At 34.0% G+C, this 16,227-nt stretch overlaps 1 protein-coding gene across 1 annotated transcript; it reads right to left on the bottom strand.

The window, feature by feature from the left end:
• Nucleotides 1-1,469: 1,469 nt before the first annotated feature.
• LOC107020301 (ATP-dependent DNA helicase Q-like 4A) lies at nt 1,470-13,952 on the bottom strand. The gene is made up of 25 exons (XM_015220631.2): nt 13,742-13,952; nt 12,836-13,009; nt 12,249-12,297; nt 11,565-11,978; nt 10,993-11,163; nt 10,773-10,903; nt 10,222-10,621; nt 10,020-10,151; nt 8,668-8,754; nt 8,452-8,579; nt 7,613-7,733; nt 7,376-7,527; nt 7,153-7,288; nt 6,459-6,582; nt 6,314-6,384; nt 6,132-6,200; nt 5,882-6,010; nt 5,644-5,802; nt 5,448-5,528; nt 5,210-5,371; nt 5,006-5,061; nt 3,456-3,588; nt 3,260-3,354; nt 2,172-2,249; nt 1,470-2,095 (listed from the first exon to the last, which is right to left on the bottom strand). The coding sequence occupies exons 2-25, from the start codon at nt 12,982-12,984 to the stop codon at nt 1,780-1,782; spliced, it is 3,543 nt and encodes a 1,180-aa protein (XP_015076117.1). The 5' UTR covers nt 12,985-13,009; nt 13,742-13,952; the 3' UTR covers nt 1,470-1,779.
• Nucleotides 13,953-16,227: the final 2,275 nt, after the last annotated feature.

Genomic DNA, 16,227 nt, shown 5'->3' with positions numbered 1-16,227 from the left:
ATTGACATAAAAATTATTTCATCAGTCTTAAAATTTGTGATTTTTTTTGTTCATCTCTAAGAAAATCTAATTTATTTATTAGTAATTCAATAACTAAGAACTCATCTTTTTATCTTTAATAGGATAATTTATAATTATATAAACATATTATAAGTATATCTAATTTCTTATTACGAGCTATATTCATTTTTAAACATTATGTACTAAGTAAATATCATTATCTAAATTGATAAAGGAAAAGTAGCAGATAAAACATTGTTGAGTTTCACGAATAAAAAAATTTAGAAACATATAAAATCAAGATTAAAACTATTTAATCCATTTCATGGCTCGATTACATTATTTTGGGATTACCAAGTTTCTCTCGTAACTTGGAATCAGAATATCTTAATTCCTTTTTAATAATTCTTTCATTTTAACTTTCTCAGTATCTTATTTAACATCATTAAACTAAAAGATGTTTTGATATATACTACATATTTTTAGTTTCAAATTACAAAATTTAAATATTTTTTTTTGAAAATAAATAAATAAATCAAACAAACAAATTAAGATCGAGGGGATACTTACACATGAAATTTGGAAATGATTAATCAAACAATACGCTATATCGCTAATATCGTAATAATTTTAGTTATGTAATATTATTATCCCATTTTTATATTCAGGTAAAATCTCATTCACTACATCACATCATTTTGTGGTTATTTACTTATGACATTATTCCTGAAGTAAATATTATTCCATTCGATTTAATTTGTTTGTCGAATTATAATTTCACATAAAAAATTTAAAATTTGAGAATTTCATGATGAAAAATTACAAATATATAATATTTAAAACCTTAATTGACAATATATGTATATACTTCTTTTTTTTTTTTACAAAATTAGATTTTTAATTATAGATATGATACGATATACAATTTTCAATCTTTATATATATAGTATCCGATTTATTTCCTTTTTTTGAAGTTATGTGCTAAATTTTGTAAATTTGTAATATATTGAAATTACTTTCTAAATTTTATAATCTTAAACCAATCATGTAAAAATTAATATTAAGAAGTTATTAGAAAGGGAGAAGAGACATTTTTCTAAACCAAATTAAAAGAAAAAAATTTAGAATGAACAAGCTGAACCGAGGGAATCCAGTAGGAATACGATACGTATGAATTTGAATGATATCTTCAAACGCGTGCTCGCGAGCAATTTGCCCATTCAAAATATCCAAGCTAATTTTTAGATTAAATGGTATATGGCGATGTTAGTTCCTTCCTACTAAATTACTCACTTATTTCTGATAACCAACATGACAAAGATTGTGGTTTTATTTCTTTGAATATATTTAAACAAAAATAAATAAATTCACTGTACACAGCCTAGCTGGCCATCACAAACATTGAAGCTTCTTTGATAAAGAACAAATTACTAAGGTTAAAAGCTAATTTAAAACGGTAGCAAGCAGGATTCGGAAAGTCCTGATGAATCCAATAGAAAATTTAGCAATCAACTAATATATAAAAAAGAGAATTATTATATACACTAAGATGAGTCCTATCAAGATTAAGTTAGCATCTCATAGTAGCTGGAACTTGAGCCTTGTTCCAGCAGTTCTGTTAACAGATTTACATTTCACCCAAATTAATAAGAACAGTGTGATGATCATAAACTTTGCACCCATGCAAACTGCGATGCTAACTTCGAACCATACAACCTGGGATGTTGATCATGGAATGCTTCTTTCATTCTGATCAACTTTTGAAATAGGAAGCATTCACTAAGGCATCATAGTCTCATCGAAATCAAGGTCACCGTCTATACATTCATCAAAATACCCAAGGTCCCTATAGTCAATAACCTCAGCATGTTTGTTCTGCTTCTTTAACACCCTTTTCTTAGTACATCCAGTGCTTTCAGTGAAGAATTCTTCATCTTTGGAGTTCCCGTTTTGTACATCGATGGAATTTCTCCTCTTTTTACCTGAATCAGTATTGTCATTGCCACTGCTACTCGTCTTATCTGACTTATAGTAATCCCTGACCGTAGCTTCAATGGTTTGCAGCACATTATCCCCGTACTTGTTGATTTTTACCCTAAATTGCACCATCAAGCTCATTAAACATGAGGAACAAAGGGTGAAAATATTGTCTAACTTGTTCTCTAACTTACTTGCCAATTCCATTGATGTCAAGTAGCTCATTTTTAGTTCTAGGTACTTTCTGGCCAATCAGCTGCAGGGTGTCATCTCTAGAAAATTAACGAAAAGGAGAACAATTTTATCAGCTCCTGACAACAGGAAAGAAGAAAAGGACGACATGGCACATCAAACAGCTTAACTTTAGTCTACAATAACGCATACATTTCTAAGATATACCAAGTGATTTGTTTCCTTTTGTATCCTCCAGCGTGGAGGAACATTCAAATGAAGTATCATATGGATGAGAATGGCAAAGAAAAATCTAACTTAGAAAGCCCAGACCTAGACCTGAATCCAAAAGTCTAAGAAATTTATTTTACACTAAAATGTTTTAACTTTAAAGAGAAACAGAGTCCCGCATAACCTGCAAATAATTCATCTGTTGTTGGTTACTCCTCTTTTGATAAGTTAGAATAAGTTGTGCAAATATGCAACGTGGGATGCCTGAATGCAAAGGACTCTAGCAAAGAATGCATATACACCAACTTTAAGAATACAGAACATCTTCTACCAGATTTTTTTCCACGGCACAATATGCCAAACAAAAGCAATCCTTTTTAAAGGATTCTGAACATCATTTGATTCTTTGATCAACTTTTTATATACTACTCCCTCTAGTCCATAGTAAGTGAACTGTAGCTGTATGGCACAGTGTGCACCCTTGAGAAAAACAGTTGAGGACAAAAATTGAAAGCTACTTTCTATTATTACCCTTTTAATTATTTCTAAACTGTTCTCTTTGAAAATGTAAAATAGTTAAGAACCTCATCAAAAGGAAGGGTAAATATGGAGAAAATTCCTACAGTTCTCTTGAACTTTGAAAAAATCACTTAATATGAACTAGAGGAGTACTATGGTTCAAGAGAACCAAACCGTAAAGCAGCAAAACAACAGGGCTGACTTGCATATCACATCTTTTAAAGCCGGGAGAAATTCAAAAGTATGACTTAAGTTCAACACCATTGCCCAAGTGAAGTGGAAGCAACAAGAAGATGCTTAATTTTCTATTAGAGAAAAAGGAAAATAGAGGAAAATAAAAAGAGACTAAAAAGGCACTCACCCAAATATATGGTGAGCCATGACACCATCTCCAGATTCCCTAACAATATTAGTACGAAGTTTCCGTAGAGCTGAATACAGTATCGCTGAAAGGGACTAAAATAAACAAAAAGAATAAGGCATGGCACAAAAACTAATTGATAAGGAAAGCACACCTAAACAAGGTGCTTGGATAATCATATGAAATCTGAACGTACTGGATCAAATGTAGATTGAGGTACACCAGAAGGGTCTGTCCTTGGAGGACTCTGCTTTCCTGATGTTAGTGAACCTTTTGCTGGAGTGGCTTCATATTTACCCAGTTTAGATGCCTTCATAAATGAAGGGAACCTGTAATAACATCAAGTAGATCATACTCTATTGTGTGTTACATATGACAATTTGATCAGGAGCAGATGAAGATATTTGGTCTAGTTGCTTACTATACAAGTAGTCATAGAAAGCAGCACTATTTAGAGACTGATTGTTCTACTTCATGTTTAGATTATTTGATGTGCTATCTAATGATTTCTCTTTCAAACTTATAATAGCGCAAAAAAAATATGATTACTAGTAACATGTTCAATAGAAAAAAGACAAATTTCCCACAATCTAGCTGTCATTATATATACATGATTAACTAGACTCGTGATAGTCAATCACCAAAAAACTAAATTAGATCACAGATCGAGCAGTTAAAAAAAGAAACCAAGACGGACATGAATATGTTAGTCTTGATTATAGTAATTATATGATATATGATTTCAATAACCAGAAGCCATCTTTATTTTGGCAATTCGTAGATACTTGGTTTGAACTAAATTAAGAGAATTTCAATGAATAGCATTGATTGATATGTAAAAGACCCATTGATTGATCTTATTCTACACTTCAGGAAAGCTCTTAGAGTCTGATGATGAGGGCACACACACAGTGGGATGTACCACTCCCTCCGTTTCAATTTGTTAGTCCTATTTTGACTTGGCATGAAGTTTAAGAAAGTAGTAGACTTTTCAATCTTGTGATCTTAAATTAATGAAATGTCAAATGTACCAAAATGCCCTTTAATTTTGTGGTCTTAAACATGTCATGTGGAAAGTTGGAATTAAAGAGTTGTCAAAAAAGGAAAAAGACATTCTTTTTTAAACTGACTAAAAAAGGAAAGTAAGACAAACAAAGGGAGAACATATTAAGCCCATGAAGTAGTGTAGAGATGTCCTACATTTTAATCCCTTGAAATATATACCCTTGCCCTCCCATTGAATATAACACCATCTACACAACAAGGAGTTTAAGAATTCATTTAACTTGTGGTTGAAAAGTTACTTCACATGAAACAACATATCAAAGTATAAAAATTGAATTGCTAAATGAATTAGAATGTCGAATGTCGTGGAAATCTGACATCTCCAAGTTGAATCATATGTATTAGGACGGAGCAACTAATTGGAAAAAGACGACCTATGGTAAGTCATGCATAAACCACATCCCTAATTGGAGTTCTCAGAAGACACAACAAGAAGATTGGAATACAGTGAAGGTGCTATTGTTCCTGGCCACAGTTAAACCAAATTTGGAAGTCTGGGAGAAAGCATAAAAAAAATCAAGCTCAAAGAGCACATCTTTAATCATTTTGATAAGCCATGTTTCTGATTACTCAATCACTTCAAAATAGTACATAGTAAGAAATGTGAAGAGAACTTGGTCACATCTAGTAACAAGGAAACAGATCACAAGCTAAATGTAAGCAACAAGAACAGAAGTGAACCTTAATCTCAACGTCTGACCACCAGCAAATAGATTATAGGCCTTTGATTCATTCACCTGAATAAAGATAACACTTTCAGTTTCTTAGTAAAACATCAGATGGTTGAAATTTAAAAGATGAAAACCGGAGATAAATAAAGACTAATTTTTTTGCATATGATATCTGAAAGGCTGTTTTGTCTCTATTCTATCTTCAGTAAATTACCTTTAGGACTGATGAAACGGATCCATAAAGGTCACTCTTTTTAACATCCTCCACAAGAATATCTTCAGTAACAAGATGACGTAGCACGCGGGATGCTTCACCCTTGGCTAGCTTCTTTCCAGCTCCATGCAGATGCAAGGACTCGTGTCTGTGTTTCTTCACCTATAATAGTAAAGGAGACCATATTAGCCAATGAGATAAGAAGGTAATAAATGAGAAGTTAAAAGCTAGGACATACATATTGGCTCAAGGAGCCCCTGAAGACTTCCAAAACATGGGCTGACGAGAATTTTTGTCCCGTCATCTTCACCAATTCAACCTGACATGGCAGGCAAGATATCAATGTTTACTAAAACCAGCAACAGTCAAGTGTGTTTCAAGAAAGTGAATGTCTTCTGTCAAATACAGAATTAAACAAACTAATTTTTCCCTACTAATTGCTTTGCAACTTCAGTGACGTCTTTCTCAATACAGTTCTGAGTCTTGCAGCAATTATCACATGTTTTTCTGCAGTTGGTAGATTCGAATTTCTCGCCAAAGTGAATAAGCTGAAGGAGACGACGACAATCAACTTCATTCTCACAGTAACTAACCTGAAAAAAGTGTTGAAAGACTTGAGAAAACTAACATTACAATAGTGAAGATTTCAGTGACTTATGAACAATCACATGCCATTCTTAGAAGATTTTCCACGTTCGTCTCAAGGTTCCTCCCTGAAGCTGCCACATTTGAACGACCATATCCAGGCCCAAAGGGACTCTGCTCTACAGTGCCTTGACTGATCATATGCTTGACTCGTATCTATTGAATTTTTTTAAAAAAAGCAAAAGAAATTTAACAGGAAATAAAGAAGTAGAGGAGATCAACACGCATATAATACTTCAGTAACAGAAACAAGAAACATATTGGGACAGAGACTCACATAATCACTATAACTGTAGTACAGAACACAAGAGGAAGGTAGACCATCTCTACCAGCACGACCACACTCCTATTGAACAATAACAGCAAAGTCAATTTTACATTCCACTGAACTGAATTTAGCACACTAGTTTATGGGAGTAGTTTAAAAGAAAGAATGAGAAATGAAAGTTTAGCAACAACCTGATGGTACCCTTCAATAGATTTTGGCAAAGAATGATGAATAACAAAACGAACATTTGGCTTGTTGATACCTGCAGTCATCGTGTTAGCACTGATTAGTTAACAGAATATCAGCTTGAAAAGGCCAACTACGTCTCAATCATACCCATTCCAAACGCAATAGTTGCACATATAATATTGATCTCATCTTTGCTCCACTGCTTCTGGATGTTAGCTCGTTGAGCACCATCCATGCTGCCATGATAAAATGCTGCTTTATGTCCGTATTCCTGCAAATTGAACATTCCCATTAGACAATTATAAACTCCAAAAAAGCATTATCTGGACTAGACAAGAAGAGAGAATGTGAAAAGGATGTTTGGTAGTCATCATCTATCTAACTTTTAGGAAAAAACAGTGCATACTGTTCCATAAGAAGTAAGGATTGCTGACTAAGTATTTGACAAAGCGCTTTCTGTTTATGTAAAAATGAAATAGATGCTTGTACAAAATAAATTACTCCAGACAGGCCTAACTATTTGCTAGAAGTTTAAGGTACCTGAGCATTAGAGCCACAGTGAGTTTCTAATTTATGATCTTTGTATATAAAATTAATGCAAGAAAAGACAATACGAAATTAGAAGCTTTTAAAGGAAGAAGAGATTTCAAAAGGTGATATCTAGATACTAACAAGCAACCACTAAAACTAATTCATAATTATCCCCACATCACAAGAGAAATGAATACAAACATCATCTTGTTAACTTCATGCATTATATTATGTTTTAAGAAAATTTTCGCTAGGAAACCGAGAATAAAGCAAGAAACAAAGAAATAGAGTCTGTTAAAAGGTGATGAACCTGCAGCTTTTCTGCTACTCTCTCACAATCCATTCTAGAAAGACAATAAATTATCCCGCATTGATCAAAATGATTATTCTTTATAAAAGTGCCAATGTCTTCCAAACACTTCTTTGTCTTTGCGATAACAGTATATCTGCAAATTTTGAAAAGTTCCACAATCATGTATTTGTAAGGCCAAAAAAGGTATGGTGCCACTACACTTTCAGAATCATTTATTCACCTTAAATTTGGGCGATTGAAGCTTTGTCGGAAAATAATGCAGTTGGCAAGACCAAGAGCCTGAACAACATCCTCCTTGACACTTATTGTAGCAGTAGCAGTCAAGGCCAGAACAGGCACAGTTGGGAACTTTTGCTTCAGGATACCTAAACACTGGATGACAACTGAAAAGTTTAGCGTCCATCAAAAGTACCCCAACAAATATGATAACACAAAAAATGCTCGAAAAAGACATTACCTGATAATCAGGCCTGAAATCATGTCCCCACTGGCTTACGCAATGTGCTTCATCAATAACAATTCTTGCAAGTGTATCACGAGTATGTAGACTTTCCAAGTGTCTCAATAGAACATCACTTCTGCACTACCATACAAGTATTCTTTGAGTATTTCAAAATATAGTTTGGTATTAAGGAGAAATTTTTTGCAGTAAGGAACACACTTTATGTTCCGTAGGACCATGCAGAAAACTACTAGAAACAGTAAAAAGTTTCTTTATCATGACTCTAGAAGGTTGACCTTTTTAGCTAGGTATTAAATCGTGTCATTGTTGCAAAGCAAAAATCCTAATTTCATTGTTGAGGCTCTATCAAATAAAGGAACAATGAATCAAGGGACTGCCTGAGGCAGTGGCCGCTCTGAACAATATTGCAGTTTAGTCTAGCGTGAAATATAGTCCCCTTCATCTGGAATCCAGATTCTGGATATTTCCCAAACAAATAATTCTTGTGGCTATTGCAATTAAATTGCTTAAGTATAACCTTTTCCAAACAAGTAAGACCCAGTTTCAAGAAATAGCCCTATCCAAGTTATAGTAATTAAAGATTGAGCAACCACAGTTCATTAATAGGAGCTTATCCATCACACCTTCAGAAAGGTTTCATGCCTCCAGTAAGGAACTTATTTTTCCTGCTAGCATCTCACTATTTCGTAGTTGCACCAGAATAACAGATCAGCCAAGGAATAAGGAAGTGACAAGGAACTTCAAGATTTGTCTTTACTCTTAATATCAGACACTTCATTCAGAGAAGTTACCATAAGTTTCAAATGTTACCAAATGAAATTACGAGTACGCACTTGGCAACTTTCTCTGGGGTAACATATAAAAATTTGTATTTGCAACCATCTGAATTGAGCTCTCTAAGTATCTCCTGTTGCTCAGTCCACTCCATGTTGGAACTAAGATAAGCAGCAGGTATGTTAACCTGCAATGTGTACATACCATGAAAACACAGCATTAAGGTAGAGTTTCTTAGAAACAGATGAAGTTATTATAGTCTCAACCATCATTACCTGCAGCAAATGCATTATCTGATCTTGGATGAGCGAAACAAGAGGTGAAATGACCAAAGTAATCCCAGGACAAATGAGACCAGGAAGCTGCAGTAATAGGTCATGAATGTGAGAGTCCCAGCTGCAAAAAATCCAAGTACCGAGCCCAGTACACAAGAAATGTGCAAAAGTAAACTGGAGCTACAAAAATATGTCCATCTTTTGAAGTAGTTATATTGGAATAGCAGCAATAAGAAAGTCCACATTTTGGGTACAAATTACCATGGGAAGAGAAAGAAGAATGTAGATATCAATAGTGGAGCCACAACAACGATAAAAATTTATAACAGTAGATAGTCAATTCCATAATGATTGTGCACTTTTTCTACTTGATGCATTTAATAGGCGTAACAGTTCATGAAGAAAGATCTACTCGAACATCTTTTCAGATAACTAAGCCAAGCTTGGCAAGAACACATTTCACAAACATATCTTTATTTCTTTGTATAAATGCATTTCAACATATAGAGGGGCATATCATCGTCAAAAAAGGAACCAGGGTTTCAGGAAAACTACTACTGACGGAAACATCTTGCATCACTCATCCTCATCAAGCTTCACGATTCTCCTAGTCCTCCCTCTTTCCGTAGGGCTAAATCATTAAAGAGACTGCATAATATTTTTCTATTTCGTGAATATAGGAGATCTTCAGCTCTGGACTACATATGTATGTGTTAGAATCTGTAAATTTTCTGATAATTCTTTACTTGGGAAATCGGTACAATTTCATTAGGAATGGTTTTGTCAAAAAGAGGTAGATTACAAAATTGAAAGAATCTTTGTTTCCAAACAATGCAAGCTGAATTTGATCAATGGAATTCAAACAACAGAGCTCCAGAACTAACTGAGCTTGAACATTAAAAACAGGGGTGTCTTGTTAACAGCTCTAAACACATTCATACCAGCATTCATAGAGCTAACAAAATTACAACTTTTGTAGGAAATATGGAATGAGCACCTGTGGTAGAAAAATACTTTTGTCATTTCCAGTTACAATGGAAGAAAATTCCACATTTGATGCTATAACATATGAGAACCTTAAGGCCATTATTGACAACTGGTTAAGTGGTAGATTTCAACAAGGAGTTTCTGTACAATCTGATGACTTCTTAGCAAAATGAACCCAGAAGTGAGTATAGCTAAGAAGGGTTGATGATTCTTATGCTGTTTAATCTCCTTCTGAAAATGATACCAAGTAACCCTCTAAAATTTATAATAATACCAGATAATAGCATCTTAGACAGATTACATTTGCTTCACATTATAAACACCACTGAGAAAAGCTTCAAAAGCCATAAAATCGAATGTCTCACCTGATATGTCAGACTTTTGCCTCCTCCTGTTGGCATTAAAACAAACACATCATTTCCGCTCATTGTTGCATTTATCACCTCTCGTTGATTAGGACGAAAAGAGTGATTTCCAAATACTTTTTTGTTATTGGCCTGACAACGGAAAATATGTTCAAATGCAACTCCAGAAACATCTCATTCTTACGCACATTTAAATACACACCTCAAGCTTCTTTGTCCAAGGGAAATCTCGGCAACTCCACTTCTTGTCATTTGAACCATCAATATAGTTAACTTCAAGATACTTTGGGATGTATGGTTCTCTTTCCACTGGGGCTGTTGAAAGACCATTTCCACCAGTCACGTCAAATGAAAGTGATGATGAATTCCAGTTGTCAAAGTGACTGGACTCATTGTATCCACTAAACTGTGTGTCGAGTCTTGTAGGATTAATCCTTGAAGGGAATGAAGAAGGTGTGGCATACTGAAAGGCAGAAGGTGTTTCATACTGAAAGGCAGAAGTTAGTGTGGAAGCGGAACACTGAGACATCTTTCTTTCTTCGTTGCCTGATACAGTTTGAAGAAATTTTTCAAGGTGCTGAATTTGCAGCTTCAGCTGTGACCTGAAAGTATGCAAACACAACCAGTTATATGCTTCAATATTATCTAAAATTTCTGTCAAGAAAGAACGAAATATGCAGCACAGACAAGGCACTGTATAAAAAAACATCGAACTAGAAATAGGAATGAAAAGAAAAATGTATGAGAACATACCGCTCTTGGCGAAGCATTTCAATCTGTTCTGAACTCAGGTCTGAAACATTGTCAAGAAGATCATTTGAAATCTCAATTAGCTTATCCTTCATCTCTTGTAAATGATCCATGGCTCCAGGGCAAAGTCCTAGCTGTATTAATTGCAGAAATCAAGCGTCAGAGTTAAGAAAATATCAGTAACTTCGGAACGAACATGATTGAAGCAGAGAAACCTTATTACCTGCAAACCATGGTTGCAGTTTATGGACAACTCTGGTGGCAAATTTGTCTCCTCGTGTCCAGCCAAACTTTGAGACTTTGTAACTGGAGTAGTTGACGGGAACCTGGAGACAGAAGGCTGTGGCGTGCAGTTGGTCTGATAGTGTTCTACTATTTGGTCGACATCTATATTCTGAAAAAGGAATGTAGCATAACTTTCTAACTGTCTAAAAAAACCAAGATAGAGACAAATTATCAGGGGAAGTTCAAAGTGTAGAACATAGATAATAGATTTGCATGCACATTTCATCCTTCACTGCAGAAACCAGTAAATAAGAGACAGTAGCAATTACTGCAGAATATTTCTTGGTTTCTCCTTTTGTTTTCTTTTTCTATTTTTGGTTTAGCATTACTTTCAAAGAAGCAAGGTAAAGCTCACTTGTTTTGGTCCCTTTTACCCAAAATATCGGCATATTCAAATTGGATTTAAGTAGGCAATACCTAGTTTCAAAAGTCAACAACCAATAATATGATATATCCTAGGGAGAGTGCGAAGTCTTTTCTGTTATCTGCTTAAGCCACACCAAAAATTACCAGAAGAATGTCATCTTCTTCAGTTTCATCAGCACAAGTTGTATACACCTCCCGTGTCTTCTTGCTTGCACCATTTGCATGACTGCTGGATATTTCCCCTACACCTCGAGCATGTGAATTGTCTACTCCACTCTGCCTGTTCACAACGTTCCCTGTTTCTGCTACACCGCTTGAGTGTGGTGGAAAACAATTGCCTGCATACCTTCTCGAGTCACTGTTTTCACCATCGTCACCAACACCTTGATGCACTGGCCTGCACCTCGCTGGAGCACAGTTTCCATCAGATGCACGCGGGAACTGTGTGTGATTAGAGTGTTGTGAGAAAGCATTGGTATCTTTGGTTAGTTGTAGAGTTTTCCCTGGTCTTGTGTAACTCTTGGGAGACAACTTGAGGCTGGTTAGAAGCTTCCAAGCCTGCCAAGAATCGGGAATCCAATATGAAAAGTGATTCCTATAGCTGAGCAAACAAAACACTCAAACAAAAATTAATATTTCACAGCATTTTATGCTAGGATTTCTCAAATATGTGCTCATGAAGCTAGTGCCTATATAGATCCATTCTACGATTGTACAACAAATAAAAAGCAAAAATAATAAAATGTTTTCAAATAGTAATAGATGTATTAAGAACTGTCAAGAAGGAAATGGTTGGAGGATTTTAATATCTTGCAGACCCAAAAGCACCTTTTCAGCTTCCAATTTTGATACACTTCTGATCTGACAAGTCACTGACCTGTAAAAATAACAATAAGCAATAGATAAGAATACAATCATCCTTTAACTGACAAAGAATTAAAGAACATAGATGCAATTAGCTAAAAATAGTACCAGAAGAAAAATTATAAACAATAGTACCAAGAAAAGAAGAAGAAAAAACAAGAGAAATTCCCCAGGAATTTGCTGAGTGATAACCTGATAATGGATCTTAGTACATTCAATAGAATGTGGCAGTGCTTTACAGTTTCTGTCAGTTACTCTCTGTGATTACTTATCTTGAGAATGGGACTTTTTTGTGAGCTAGCATTAAGTACCTCCAGCATAGTAGACCTTACTTGTCCTAAACTTCTGCAAGTATAGTACTGTTGGAATATACAAAATTTTGGAAACACTGAAAGCAATATGACTACAGTTGCATGATTTAAAGTTCAGTCACCCCATGGTTGATTATCTTTTATGCATCATGTGCAGAAGTTATCTTCTTTGAAACGTTGAAGTAGAAAAAATGTGCAATCTTACGAGAAAACAAACCAGGTAATGATAGAGTGGCACACCTGGCATTCATTTCATCTCTGGCACAATGTCTTTGTGTGGGTAGAGAGAAAAGGATGTTCGAACTCAAGAACTTATCTTGGCATGAAAAATTATCATGGGCAATAGCATGTTGCGTCCAGTTGGCTTTTGGAAGCTTATCTTTAGACATGGAACCTCCAGCTGAATTAGCCTCCCTGCATAGAACATCCAATGAAAGGAAAAAGTAACATACATGAGCACATAAACTAAAAGACACTAGCATCATCTGTTATGCCTTGAGACATGACTTAATAAATCTACTTCCTAATGGTCTAGCTAGCTGAAAACCAAAACCAAAACAACACATAAAAACCTGTAAATGCCACCAAATTGTCCAGGAAATGAACATGAAAAATGAACCTGTAGCAAACTGATCAAGGAAAACAACTAATCACTCCCTTCCATTTTGTTTGTCTTGATTGGCTTTTTAGTCCATTTCAAAAAATGAACATTTATTCTTTTTTTTGGCAACTCTTAAGTTTCAACTTCTAATTGGCGTATTTAAGACCACGAAACATTTTCATTGATTTTACTCATTTTAGTTTAAGAATACAGTATTCAAAAGTCCTATTTATTTTTAAATTGTGTCGAGCAGACACCAAACAAACAAATTGAGATGGGGGAGTATTATATGGCACACAAACATATGTACATAACCAAAAAAAAGAGAGAGAGATAAGTCTCCCAAAATAAAAAATAAAAACGAATGATAGTAAAATTATGTGCACATTGAAAACATTAATGGATGATAATCGATTAAGGTGCACTCATCGGATGCGAAAGTTAACAGAACTGAGCAATTAGCGAATCGGAGATCTCGAATAGAAGACTACAAAACAATTGCTTTGAAAATAATAGGGTTATGCAGGGTGAAGGATTCAACTGACCGTAAAGTATGACTTTTATCGTCGTCGGCGAATCAGTCCCCGGCGAAACGGTGTTGGTCTGTCAGCCACGATATGGAAGAGAAACGAAGAAATGAGGATACAGCCCGAAAGCTTCAAATTTCGAGACGCGGGATGAATTGGCGGGATAGTTTTCACGAGCGAGATAGGGCTTGGCCCGATTCTGGCGTTATTCACGTTTGGGCCAAACAACCAAAAATATATCATTTACATACCATTTTTATACCACTTTCATATACAATTATGGTCGAAATATACAACTTCCGTATAAAAAATGTATCATATAATTTGGTTAAAACATAACTTACACATAATTTGCATAGAGAATATGCGGGTAGAGAAGATGAGAGAAGTGAAGTTGAATGATTTGAAAATGTGAAGAGGTACCGTGTGGGTGTATTATTTTTGAATAAGGAGGTGTGAGATATAGATTATAGTGGGTATGAAGAAGTGTAGAGGTAAATGGAAAATATTGGAGAAAGTTGATAAGATAGGATATCACTCAAATTTGGATTAGCGAGGACATGATCTTCGATAGTTGATTTTGCGCCACATGTAAAAATAAGCCGATTTTCTACTTTGTTTTTATGGAATTTAACACTCACTTCTGTGGGCTTAACTCCAAATCCTTAAAAACCCTCTAAGCCTTGTACCTTCATCCATTCTATAAGAAGGGTTTCGATTTGGGGAAATTGAGGCTGTGTGAAGTGAAAAATGGGGAGATTATTTTTTGTGCATCCTGAAGGCAAAACTTGGAATTGCAAATTCTGCGATGCCAAACTTGGTAACGTTGGTTCTCTTGTTCCAAAGGTACAATTTTTCCCCTTTTAATTGTTTTTGGTTGATTGACTAGATCTAGCTATATCTCATTGCTATTTATTATTATTTTCAATACTCTATTCTAGTATGTTGTATATTATTTCGATTATTGTACTATTTTGTTGTAGTCCTTGGTTGCTTCTTTTTTTTATTTGGTAGACTTTGCACTTTTTTTCTCGCGACTTGCTATATTTTCTTCTTTATTTATGAAATTGCTACATCTGAGCCGAGAAACTTTCTAAAACAGTTTCTCTACCTCCACAAAATAGTGATAAAGTTTACACATATTCTAAGCTTCACTTGTGAAATTTCATTGAATATGTTATTATTGTTGCAGAATTGTATTGCATGTATTTGGTACTTTGTGGGTACATATTTTTGTATATGTCATTTTAAGTCAAATGCTACTCTGTACATGCATCCAAAATTTAAATTATATATATACAGTTTATCATTATTTATATATATGATTTAGCAAAATATAACATCACTTTTTTTACTTCATTATATATGAAATTTTCATCAAAACTAATTATAATCTTCACCAAACTCCCTTAAGATTAACATATAAACTCAAAAAGTAAAGCAGAATTTGAAAAATTGAAAAACTAAATTTGAATTAATTTGTTTTTAGGTGGTAGTAATTGAAACACTAAATATTTTTAGTTAATATTAAAAAATATTGCATGATATTAGTATTTTAAATACTCCGTTCTAAAAATTTTTTTAATTATTATGATAAAAGAAATATTTATTCAATATATCAACAATTTAAGAAAATAAAGTTAAGAAATATTTATTAGAAGTAAGAAAATAAAAAAATAAAATAAAAGAAAGTTAAGTAAGAGAGATATAAGAAAATAAAAAAAAAAATAAAAGAAAGTTAAGTAAGAGAGAGATGATAAAAAAATAAAAAAATGTATGCTTATCAATATGTCAATCAATTAATGGAGGGTCACCCAATTATTGTTGGTCGGACCTCTCCCATTGTAAAATTTTTCCATTATTACCCCATTTAACTATAAAATATTTTTTGAAAAGACACTAAAATTTTACAAAGAGTCCTAGTTCATTTTAAGTGATAAAAGTATCTCATTTTAAGTCAATCCCACTTATAAGGAAAGAAAGTGAATGCACGAACTAATTACTGCTTGCCACGTGTCAATTATTATATGATTTTTTTTTATTTCTTAGTTTTAATTAGATATTTTCATTTTCTTCTTCTATTTTGCTTATTTTCAGCCTTTGATCTTCTTCTCTTGGTTTTCTTAGTTGACAACCTTGTTGTCATAACATTTTCATTTTGTCTATCACCAAATCAAAATTAAATTGGAAAATAAATCCGATATCAAATTAAAATTTCTTTTGGTAATTGTAGCATTGATTTTTGCTCTAAATCAACATGAGTTGTATTTTAAAAAATATAAGTTCTCTTCAGGCTCAGATGAGATAATTTTTGGTTGGTTTGAACATGATTTCAGCCCCGCTAATGATCAGAAGTCACTTAAAATACGATTTTTTCTTCGACGTTGCATCATTTTCTAATGCTTCTCACTCCCGACGGCCAAGAAGTAGAAATCAGGCAAGAAGGAGGAGTAAAAATATGAGGATGAAGTAGTAAATCTTTCATCGTCGCTATTGCAAAGGAA

The sequence above is a fragment of the Solanum pennellii genome, chromosome 1 (genome assembly GCF_001406875.1).
Source record: "Solanum pennellii chromosome 1, SPENNV200".
NCBI lineage: Eukaryota > Viridiplantae > Streptophyta > Magnoliopsida > Solanales > Solanaceae > Solanum > Solanum pennellii.
Note: the sequence above shows the minus strand (reverse complement) of the source record. Positions and strands in the feature narration are given on the sequence as shown.